At 37.5% G+C, this 12,838-nt stretch overlaps 1 protein-coding gene across 2 annotated transcripts in view; it reads left to right on the top strand.

Annotated features, from left to right (window-relative positions):
- Nucleotides 1–12,838, top strand: part of LOC145680288 (ubiquitin domain-containing protein UBFD1-like) — a 50,119-nt gene that overhangs the window by 11,410 nt on the left and 25,871 nt on the right. For both annotated transcript variants that reach the window (XM_081750647.1, XM_081750648.1), the window contains exons 3-4: nt 6,136–6,287; nt 12,324–12,449. In XM_081750647.1, the coding sequence (XP_081606773.1) occupies nt 6,136–6,287; nt 12,324–12,449 (278 nt within the window). The remainder of the gene's footprint in view (nt 1–6,135; nt 6,288–12,323; nt 12,450–12,838) is intronic.

The following is a 12,838-nucleotide window of genomic DNA, read 5'->3' on the forward strand; positions in this document are numbered from 1 at the left end:
TTCTGCTTCTCTTTTTCATCTATTTCGAAACATTCTCCGTGCAATGCAGACTTTTAACACCAGAAAAGGATGGAAGTAACTCGGCGCTAAATTGAAGCTATATAGAGAGTGGGGCAACCGTTCTTATCCTAATTCTTCAATTTTGTGTCTTGTTTACTGCTGAGTTGGGGTGGGCGTTATGGTCCAAAAAGAAGAGTTCAAATTCGACATAAGCGCCCTGGTCTCGTGTCAACTGGTGACGAAGTAAAGCGGAATGTAAGGAGGGTGCTAAATAGCCAGAGCTCTGATATTTTGCAAAAAGTTTGGTGGAACGGTGAGTCAAACGTCTGAATTTCAATGGAGCTTATGTGGAGAAGTGAGAAACGTCTCACATACACATGTATAGATAGTTTACAAATATATATTTAAAAATACTTTTTTATTTTTTTATAACTTAGGGAAAGTTATATATTGGACAACCCACGTATAAGTTCAAAAGTTATAATGGCGTATCAAGATAAATGGTCCATCCTGTACAAATATGAAAAGTGAAATTATTAGTTTAACCTCCTACGCTAATATCCTTTAGGCTAAAGGAGACGGGTGGTTAATGAAAGTGAATGATTGTGAAATTATTAAATTTTCGATCTCTTCCACCGGGAATCGAACCCGAGACCACGTGCAACAAAGGAATATGCGCAAGCCATTAGACAGTGGGGATATATACATAGATTAGGGTGGCTTATATTATATAGTCAAATTTTCAAAATTAGTTTGCATATCTAGGCACACACTAAATTTTTACTAGTAATAAAAGAAGTCTACTGGCAAAATTAGATCATATTCCAATTGGAAGACAGTGCTCAAAGACATATTATGTTAAGAATGGAATCCAAAAATAGGGAATTTTAGGTTAGTTTCAGTGAAGTACAACCAGCTGGGAAGTAGTAAATGGTGTGTATTTTCTAGAAGAATATCAACAAATAATGCAATAATACAAAAATCTTAGATGGAAATGTTGTAGAAGTAGCGAACCTGGATTAGTGCTTTGGAGATAACGGCTTCAAACTCTTATCGTCTGAGTCGGAACTGACTGTCTGTTAGCTTCGACCACTTGCAGGAGCAACTGCTTTTCTTCATCATCATTTGTCAAAAGGTTATTGTACTCTTCAAATAGTTCGACTCCACACTCAGCTTGTCATTTGCAGCTTTAAGGTTTTTGATTATTTTTTCCCCTCGAATGTAATATTGATTGCTGCGCCATTCATCCTGATGTGTGGTCAAAAGCTTGCATTTATTTTCAATTTTTCAAACATCTGGACCTTTCTGAGGCAAGATCAGCCAAAACAGTTTGGTTAGTTAAAATAGGTGAGTCTCCTCTTACCTTCCGGTCTGCAAGTTCACACTTCATCTTATTGACAATTGCCACTTTGTCCTCACTGGATATTTTATTTCAGAAAAATTCAAACGAATTAGTTCACCCGAAAGGTATCAAAGATGAGAATTGAAGGCATTTTTCACAGCCTCACTTATTTCAGGATCAATGTCATGATATTTTGTCATGTCATTCCACAGGGAAAGATCTGACCAAGGAGCATTTGTAGCCACAAGTGCTTCAATCCAATATTTGACGTACACAAGAGCTCCAAATTTCACAAAACATTCTGAGATTTTTCCATTTGTGTGGGTTTGAAACTGTTTTCATTATGAAATAACTATATTTTGATAACGTGTAACAGCTTCGCCATCCAACGCGCGTGGTGTACTGCACCTGGAGCTCTCAATAAACTTTGGCTGAAGTATGGCCCAGAGCAAGTACAGAGAGCTCTATTTCTCCATATAGTCATCTGTGGGTTGGCTCTTGCTTCCTAAGGCAACTAATAAGACACTGACTGCAGAAAGTTTAAAATCATCACTGTCAGGAATATCTCCCAAAGGCTGATAATTTTGCTGGTGTATAAAATGCCATGCTGCCTTGAATCTTTTGAATAAAGGAATATTAGGGGAACTGGAAGCTCCAAAGTAGAATGTAAATACTTTACTGAGAACAATTTCTAAAATGTGGTGTCTGCATGCTAGCCATAATAATTCTTTTTCAAGTTTGCCTTCGAGCAAAACACAAGCTCCATTTTTCAATTCTGTGTTAACTGATGTAGTGTTAAAAACACATGTCTACTATCTTGTTACACAAATCCCATTCAGTTCACTTGTTATAAACTGCATTTGCGCCAGTACCACTTACAAGTTTGGCACACCAAACAATTTATCTTTACCATCTGCAGATACTAAGACGGGCAAACGATCTACTTCATCAGTGCCTAAAATTTCAGGAAGAATCTTTCCATCTTAATGAACAATGACTGGATCGTGAAAAGAAACAGATTCCTTTATTTCTTCAAACACAGTTTTTCTTGCAGCTTTCCTTTTGCGTTGAATAGTGCTTTGTGATAATGGCAAAAGAACTGGGGTCGTGATTTAGTGCTGCTGTCAGAGGGACCATTAATCTTAAGGCTTCCCTATCGGAAACTTGATTGTGATCTAATGTACTAGTCACATGTGTAGAAAATAAAGATACCTTTGCAATTGGTTCAGACTGCAAATTGTACTTGTTTTTTTAAGATGATGATGGCCTGTACGTACTTCACAGCACTTCCCCTGATTTATATTATACCAGATCAGAATTTTCTGATCAATCGTCTTCTGAATTTGAAATAGTCACAGTTGGTGATGCGAGGAACGAGAAACTTAAATCTGTACCTTCTTCAAGTCGCTCTTATTTTTTTCGATCTTTTTTCAAAAGTCCTTGCTTGTCTTCTGATGAAATAACCCTATTTCTTTCTGTCCATCGATCAGTTATAAACTTTCTGTCTTCATCTACTGTGCTTCATTGTGACCAATATCCAATATCTTATCAAGCTGCTCTTGAAATGGGGTTTCACATTTCTTTAGGGCATCAGACATTCTTCATTTATTTTTCTTTCCACAGCAGCCACTCAGAGGGTACTTTTTCAAGCTTATCAACATTAATATTTTGTAAGTCTAATAAGTATATCGGCCTTTTGCCACATTGAAATTAATTCGTTTGTAGTGGTGTGACTTGTATTACTCAGATATTTTTCATGGGGAAAAAAATGGAATCTGAGAAGAACTTGCCTTAAAGTTGATAACTGAGTAAATCTAGATATTGGTTCTACGTCTCTGATACGTATCAAAAATACACGATCCGTTTTACGTATTGAAGTTGATTGCAAAGCTATAGTTTCACACAGTCCATATTTTACAACAGTCATATGTAACACAATCCTCACGACCAAATATGGACAGCTCTCAGTTTTCTTAATGTTCACAAAAACAGCATGTGGAGAAAGAAATGTATGATTAAAAGTTTATATTTCAAAAATGAAGAAAATAACGCAATTTTCCAAATTTGTAAGACGTTGAGGACTGCCTTCTATTCCACCTAGGACATTGAAATTTTGGCAATTTACTACTGTCAGCTGTAGTAAAAAACATGAGATGGTGCCCAGGGGTGTGGGATGAATTTGAATTTTTTTGGCCCACCTTAATATATAGGCGCGGATCCAAGGGGGCGATAGGGGCTACCCCACGAGGGAACTCAAGTCTCATTTGATGTTCTTACCTTACCGGTAACATTTTCAAAGAAACGAAAACAATTACCTCTATTTATTATTTAAGATATAAATTAACGCATATTTATAATAATTTATTAGCGTCTTTGCTCTTTTATTTACTGCGTCTAATATTGTGCAATTAACTGTACTGTTTCGGTGTTCCTTGACACCTTCCTACAGACCTTGGCAACTCACGCATAGCCTACCTCTTTTCTCAGAATTTCCTTTTGCACTGTTTTGTTAATATGATCATATAAATTCCTTGCAAATTCTTCCTTTGAAAGTATTATTACTATGAAAACTTATGCAGATTTTTTTTTTTTTTTTTTTTTTGAAAGCCTGTGTAATTTTGTAGAAAGCATAATTAATAGTACATTGAATATTAGATGCAGTAAATGAAAGAGTACGTTTACAAATTACCGTACCTCAATGGTTAGTTTGTAACAAATATAAAAACCTCAAATAGCTAAATGTTCAATACAGTATTACACAACTTGAAGTTACTTGTAACTTTAACAAAGTAACGCAGATTTTTACTAAATTACAATCTTCGTTTGGACGTTTAAACAGATGAAATCAGGGCTAGGAAGAAACCAATATTAATATTGTCCATGTTATGAAGTGTAAACGAAACTTGATGCAGGGCAGGAACAAACAAGGTCCATTTCTACCACATACAAACCAACGAGTTTCATTATTGATTATGCGCAACTGTAATGTACTGAATCTATCATGCGCAACTGTAATGTAACTGCCGAATATAACCAGTTCGCGTTGTTAAGAATATTTGAGCTTCATAAAAACTTTGGGTTAAAAAAATGCAGGGGAAAGACCAGTGAATTCGAATTAATATTGGCTTTTAATGTTGCATCTCATAGTTACCAGAAGTGACTGATCAGGCCCCAAGGCCGAAAAATACTAAACACATAAAGTTATATATATATATATATATATATATATATAAACAACCTCCTCACGTCGTGCCTAACTTGCATGGGGATGACGTTATTATTGACGATTGGAGATTGCTACTACTCACTATCTGAAATGAGTAGGTTGAAATGGAAGCAGAGAAAAACCACACAAATTGAGCTTTCATTTAAATAAATGTAAGTCAATATTATCAAATGTGTGTGTATGTTCATGTATGATTGAGTATAACTAGTCAGATCACATATCGACAGCATCTAGAAATTCTGTCACGAATAATTCGTACATAGCTGAGATACACATACCTTAATTTCTGATGAATGCCTGGACTGGATGGTAATACTCTTACGATGCAGGATCTCTCAATGCAGATAGTCGGCGTTCTGTAGAGTCCGACTAGAAGCCAACCATACTGCCAAGTTTATGGTTGAAGTTGTAGAATAATAGATCTCCCTTGATCTATTCAGGTAGAATGGACTTGCAGCTTACTGCTCAGCTGCTAAAGACTCTCAAGTGGTTCTCTCTAACGATCCTCCACTTCTGATCCCAATCCTCTCCAACGAGAGGTTTTTGTTCTCCTTTCCAGACCTTCTGGAATTCACTTCGTTGATCTTTCTGTCTATCTCAGCTATTGGTGAAACATTGGTTTCAACCCGAATTACATCGTGACCAAATTCCCAGACCAACAATTTCTGCAAGTCTGACAGTTATGCCACAGTCAAAGTGTGTCAATGTTACATACATCATTTCACATTGATGACATTTCATTATTTTTGTACACAACATTACAAATCACAACAAACACATAAAGTGACGACTTAGCGTCTAGCCATAACAATCAGTTTTAACATTTAACACATTTACAAATTATTGACGTAAGTCAACAAATAAACAAACGCACGTGTTTGTACAACATGACAATATTTCATTATTGCTATAATTCAGTCTTTTAATTTAACTTTGAATAAATGTGATTTTCCATCACCCAAAATAACATAACCAAAACCATATACCTCTACAATATATATATATATATATAATATATCATTATGTGCTTATAATTAAAAACCGATTTTTTTTTCTCATCTAATGTGGTACGACCTTGCCCTGGTGGATGGACTTTCCACTAAAAGTGCCACAGCTGTTGAATGACTTGGAAGTCATTTTTCCGTCATAAAACCGAAACAATCATTCACATTAAACAGTACAGTTGGTTTAATGCACAACGCTATTGTATTTCGATGCGAAATTCTTGTAGCCGAGTCTACTTTCGTTATGCCGCATACAGCGAAATCTAGTGATACAGTTTGGAACTTTTTTTTTCTTATGCTATACCGCCCCCGCCACCTTCTTTATGTATATGCAGTTGAAATTTTGAGTCATTCTGACCAGTGGTTCTTTTTTTAACTGCATTTTGAAAGTGGGACTTTAATTATAATCACCCTGTATAACAATTGTGAATTTGAGCTTGAAACCGCTAAAATGTGCTCCTTTGGTTATTCCCTTGTACATTTAAATTTATTTATTTAATTATATTTGTAATCATGCATGAGTTTAGTATGTTAATACTAATTATTATTTTCACTTCCAATAGGTGTACCGCAGTCAATGCAGAAAGTAATGATTAAGGGATTAGCGAAAGATGAACGCACATTACGTGAATTAGGCGTAACGAAAGGTGCTAAAGTGATGTTAGTTGGTTCCAAGTTAGATGATATTTTGGCTGTGTCCACACCGTCGCCTCAAGTGAGTATCCTGTTCTGAATGTTTACGCTATATTATACAATGTTAGAAATATACATTCGTTATAGTTCCATTTAATAATTTGATTATTGACTTTCGACTCTTTCATGTTTTGTCATGATTTCGTTTCGATATCAAGATGGGTGTTGGTGGGTTTCGTGCATTGATTGAATTGACGTGAAATTACCCATATTCAGTGGACCGTCATCTTAGAAGGAAAATGTGGGGCTAATGAAAATTCCCCTCAAGTATTTTTCTTATTTTTATCTGGCCCAGAGTGCAGTATTAATTGGTCATCACTGATACGTGGCCAATATGAGCTTTCAACCCTAATATGAGAATGTGAATATCTGAGCTTTGGACCACTGTCTATTGCTTTTCGGGAGGCGCGGTGGCTCAGTGGTGGGGCGTTCACCTTTGGTGCTTGTGGTCCTTGGTTCGATCCCAGCTCGCGCCAAATGAGCTTTGTGGTGGACAAACATTGTGTGCGTGGGTTTTCTCGGGATTCTCCTGTTTCCTCCCACTTTCTTTGTTTCACCATTTCATTCATTTCTCATCATCGCCTACTTCTTTAGCCTAGCGGCAATACCGTGGGACGTAAAACTTACTTCATTTTTTCTATTGCTCTTCGAAAGATCACATAACAATCAAATAATTTATTAATCATAGTTCTCCAAGAAGCTGCGAGAAAACTTCTGAATGATACTGGTAAAGTTCCAAGAAGTTAAAGTTAGTGTCATGAGATGTGAGGTTTCGAATTGCCACTGAAGAAGATAAGAGATCCTATCGAAACCGCTCTGTTTCTGTATCATGATTATTCTCTGGTTGAACCCGTAAAATTCCCATAACTTCCTCCCTCATCTTATTAACCAGGGTAATACTTAACTCTGACAGTTTCATCTACTAGATTTTCGAATGTATTTTTCTATTCCCCGCTCTAAAAATCCCCTTTTGCCGACCTCGCAACGTTCTTATAAAAACTCAAGAAGAATTTAGTGTAATGCAGATCTTTTAGCCCTAAATGTAAAATTACATCCATAACTGTATTGAATAAATCAGAAAGATCCTTGTCAACATGAAAATCTAGGGTGTATATAAGATAGTTTATAAGCAATAGGTGAAATGGTGGCTAGATATGAGATGTTCCTAGCAACAAGGGAAAACTCAATAAATGTTACGGACAATGCTTAAATTGTTCGCTTGGAAATTACTTTTGAGCTAAACTGTTCTGTGGCAGCCAGTTCTTATCTATGTAAAAATTGTGAAAGTTGTTCTTCCTCAGAAAATATAGCTTCAAAATGCAAAGTGGCAATTATTAGGTTGGTACGAATGAAATATTCATCTAAGGTGTGTAATGTCCAAAGAAAAACGAATATATATATATATATATATATATATATATATGTGGGGGGGGGGGTTAACCAAATAATTGCCATCTGTCACACACTTTTGCCAATGATTGGATTCTATGGCGAAAGAAGTCTTCAACCGCACGTTGACCCCCCTTCCCCGTCCTCCCTAATCTTCAAGGAAAACCTTCCCTCCCAAGAAGTGAATGAGATACCGGAAGTGGTTGTAGTATGAGGAAGAGACGAAGGCAGGATACGATGGGTGAGGAAGGGTTTCATTGAGCGACATGTAAGCTTAAATTGTTCTTCAGCATGAAGACACCATGTCTGTTGGCTGTTAATGGATGTTTGCGGACAAGTTGAGCTGCATTTCATACAGTTTAGAGCTGTAACAATCCGCAGTGATGGTTTTCTCTCTATTCAGAAAGAGATGATGGATTACACCCACCATAACAGCAGCAAGACCTTCTGTGGGTTTGGGACATTATTCAGGACTCAGTCACTGTTCTTGCCATTTGCGATTGTCAAAGTGGATCCATATTTCATCAAAAGTGACGATCCGATGCAGGAAATTGTCCAAGTTATTCCATACATTAAGAGAACTACACACTTCCATGCAGCAATTCTTTTTAGCCATTGTTAACTCTGTTGCACCCATGAGTCCAACTTTCTCACCGTACTGATTGCAACAGAGCCAGTGAATGGCAGAAGAATGATCATGCCTAGCTCGTTTGAAGTGGTGTGGTCTGTTTCAGTGGTGTTCCTGAGGAGCTATCCAAACATGATGTTGGTCGGTGTCTATGGGGATCATTTTAGAAGTACCCTGTCACCGAAATGAAATTGACAAACCAACTTCGAATGATCCTTTCATTCGCCATTTCTGTCCCAAAATACACTTTTTTCCTTCGACTTGCTGTGCAGAATGTCCTAATTTGAATTCGTAAAGAAAAATCTCTCGCAGTTATGTATTCTCTTTGCCGCACTTTAATACATCGCTGTTCAACAACGCATTGTGCTCTTCCTAATTGTCTCAGTACCCCAGCTTGTTTGTTTGATGTGTATTGAGTTTGTGACGTTAGACACGAGACCTTAGTCTGTCCGTGTGTTGTGTTGTTGCGGTAAGTTTTTCCACCAGCCGTCAAAGCGGATATTTCATTCGCACCAGCCTAATATTTTGAACGTTGAAGGTGCAGTTTCAGGAAACAAGCCTTGATTGAGTTCGCCCTTACTACCCGGATCACCTCATATGAACCACTAGTGTGGGGAAAATTTAATATTAGATTGAAAAAAAATTTTTTTTTCTTTTTTCATGACAATTTTTGTTCTACACTCCTGTAAAATTGCAAGAAGTGAATTACGATTTTTCTCCATAGGAAGTGTTATATTTAAATGCTTAGCGTTACAGTTTAACTAATCAGATGTGTCAAAGATCATACCTTATATATATATATATATATATATATATATATATATATATGGAAATGTGTCATATTGTGCATAATTTTACGTTAGATCTTGTTTTGATGCATTTAGGAATGTGGCGATCCCATCGCCCAGTTCTTCGGAACTGGAGTAGCCACTGATCCAGGTTGGGGGGCTCATTGCCCTTCCAGTAAAACTCCTTCTGCGGATGATCGCCTTAATCACTAATCTACTTCAGAGAAATTACTTCACTGTACAGTGTGACGCCTCGGATAAAGCCGGCCTGATTCTCTGTTGTAACTGTACTTCGACAATTGACTACGATTTGGATAACGCCGGACGGATCCTCTGTTGTAATCTGGCAGTGATTTATAGTCTGTGTTTTGGTTTATAAATCAGATTTCCATTTTTAAAATTATTTTGACCTGACTGTGGTTCTTGGATCTGATCTTGGTTGTATTGACGGAAAGCTAAGAATGCGGCATGTTGGATCTTCAAAGAAGCCTGGCCTCTAACATGAGCCGGTGGGACGGTGGTCTCCTTAAAAGTATCCATCAGTCGAGGATAGAAATGGCGCGGACTTCTCGCATTGGAGTCATCATTCAGTTTCTTAACAAGACTTTGTGGCAGATAGTGCTTGCCCACCTCGTTGGTCTTCCAGAACGATGACAGGGAAGCGGAGTAAAGGAAGAAGCTGCTGGTAATTTGAATCAACTTTCACCTTTTATTCTATTTAGACTGCAACATATTGCCATGGAACTTTTCCACCGGGGCATATTGGCAAACAGAACTAAAACTCTTCTTATACAGACTGTCAGTGACAAACAATCTAAGTTATTATTCAATTGGAGCACATGGGGCACAATCCCAATACAAGTTGAACCACATCATCAACTGAATATCAGCAAAGGCATGATTACTTGTTGTGACCTTCGAAGATTATCGGAAGTCAAAATCAAGGATGAATTGCTTGAGCATCATGTGGATTTTAAGCAAATCCGCACCCGCAAGAGTGGCGAACTACGGCCGACAGATTCATATATCAATACATCTGGCATCCCAGACCTACCTGCCAATCGTATTGAGCATATTATTGTTTAAAGGTAAGACCATACATTCCTGTTCCTTTGTGCTGTTTTAAGTGTCAGTATTTTGGCTCACTCATCTATGTGATGCAATGCCTCTACCATCTGTGTTCTGACGCAGCACCCTCGTCTTGAGCTCGTAATTGTCCGACATGCGAGAACAAAAAAGTAATTTGTGAACTTACGAGTACTGAAAAGATTTTCGCCCCCTGAGGCCAAGCGCCGCATCTAACCGACGCATACTTTTGCCTCCACTTTTTCATCTGCTTTGAAATCTCGGACACATGGAAAACGGACTGTTAATGTAAGTTCTCAGATATGTAATCTTCTTATTGCGCTAGCAGTGAACTCTGCACAGCAGCCACAAGTATCTATTGCTACCCATACCATCACTAATTTTGGATAAATTCGCGTGGATTCTGCTTAATGATCCACGAGGGAACAAGTCTTAAAAATAGTACTCCACCACCTACGTCGAAACGACCTAACAAGCGTACTACTACAGAATTGTAGTCCTCATCGGACCGTGCAGTTGATCGATCCTCTACATCTTAGCCTTTGCTCCCACCACCTGTACTGAAAAACAGAAACCTGCACGTCAATAGTCTTTGAGTCGTCCAGATAAGAAAAAAACAATCAATCATTATATAGCCCGCATAAAGTGATACCTCTATAATGAAAGGCGTGGTAGAGGACGCTCTTGATAATTTCCTTCTTTTTAAAGATAAGAAGAAAAGGGAGAAACATAGTAAACCTTCAGTCATTGTTAATCCTAACCCATAATGGCTGTTCTACAATAGAATGTAAATATTCGTTTCCCACCCACTTTAAATATCTTTTAACCCTCATTCAGCTTGTAATTTTCCTTTTCCAAGAAATTCACCTTACTGTTACTCGGTCTTCTGTTGTTTCCAGCTACACTGTTTATCGCCATGACAAGAACGGCGATGCAGAGTAGCAGTTGGAATACAGAAACAAATATCATTCCACAATCATCGAGGTGAATAGCGATTCCCAAGTTGTAGCTATTCGAGTTTTCTTTGGACAACCGAACACATTCTGCAATATCTACATCACACGTCCTGAAGCTTTTACATCGTATCGTCAACTCCCTCAGCCAGATATTTTGGTGGGGGACTTCAAGTCTTATCGTGAACTGTGAGGTTCCGCTCATATCGAGCCTCGAGGTCGAGAATTTGCAACTTTTCTCGACACTTCACGCCTTGTTTTATTAAATGATAGTAGTCAAACACATTTTACTACTACCACAGGATCGTATTCACATCTGGATCTTTGTGTCTGCTGCCCACCACGTGCATTTCTTCAGTGACGTGTCTACTATGATTTGTGTATTGGTGATCACTTGCCGATCATTCTCACTGAGCATTTGCTTTACAATTTACTCAATATTTTTCGCCACCGCCAACGTCTGATTGTCATCATCTTTCTTCTGGAAGCTTATAAAACGACTTGGCGTTATGAAATGTAACGTCAACTACTTCGTTAGGGAATATGAGGCCGTATAGTCGGCTTCTTTCTCCTACAGTCTCATGAAGATCGATATTCTCGAGTCCTATTAGGATCTTCACTCTCGTCTTTCTGAAATTTTTTTTTTTTTTAATTCGTCTGCCAGGTCTTTGTATTTGCTTATTTTCGTACTGAATATTGTACGTATGTTATGAGTAAGTGGTACTGCTACATCTATGAAAGTACTTCTTGATTTATTTTATTGATAATAGTGATGTCGGTTCTGTTATACATGGATGACGTAAAGCTCTACACCAACTCTCCAAACCAACTACACAGACTAAGAAATAGTAACAGCTTTTAGCTTTGGAATTAACAAATGTAAGTCAGTACATCTTCAAAGAGGGAAAATAACAAACACTGAAGGATTCTCAGTTGATGAATTTCAAACAAAATAGAAAATTTAAAAGAAGGAGAACTCTACAAATATCTTGGAATGATGCAGCTTCAAGACATTGAAACAACACAATGAAACACATATTGCAGAAAGATTTCCAGTCAAGAATTAAGGCGATACTCAGAACGCAGCTTCTTCTTATTATAAATGTTCTTGTAGTAGTAGGAAGATAATGAATTTTGTTCGTAATTGAACGTAATTGTTTTTTAGACCATTACCCTGATTAGAAACTAAAATTTGAATCTATTTGTTTCCACAGGATCTCCAAGACGATAAGGCCAGTTCGTCAGCAGCTAAGGAGCCACTCTGTAAACAAAAAATGCACAAAAAAGTTTTAGAAAAAGGTATGCCGGAAGACGTAATGCCTGGAATTAAAAACGCAAAGGTATAGTATTCTAGTAATGTTAATGGATTATATATATGTGTAATTGAGACTTTCAGTGGAGAATACCTTTTCATGTCTAATCTGGAAGACAGTTATTTGACGATCAGTACATGAGTATTGTTTACGTTTCTTTTCTTCCCCCCCCCCCCCCCAATTTTTACCTAATACTTTATTTTAACAGTATGCTGAAAGACAATATCCATCTTGTGTGGGATCGCATCACGAGAAAACGATTTAACCATTTGAAATGAATTTTGGAATATAGTTCAGTATTCCCACAAAACCTGGAAAAAGGGTGAATTTGGTTATCAGCAGGGTTTGAAAAAACCCTTTTTTTTTCTGAAAACCAACCCACTTGGACTCATATGGGTTTTCCGGGTATTTTCGGG

This window comes from Thermobia domestica, chromosome 3, assembly GCF_964235325.1.
Source record: "Thermobia domestica chromosome 3, izTheDome1.hap1.1, whole genome shotgun sequence".
In the NCBI taxonomy this organism is placed as follows: Eukaryota; Metazoa; Arthropoda; class Insecta; order Zygentoma; family Lepismatidae; genus Thermobia; species Thermobia domestica.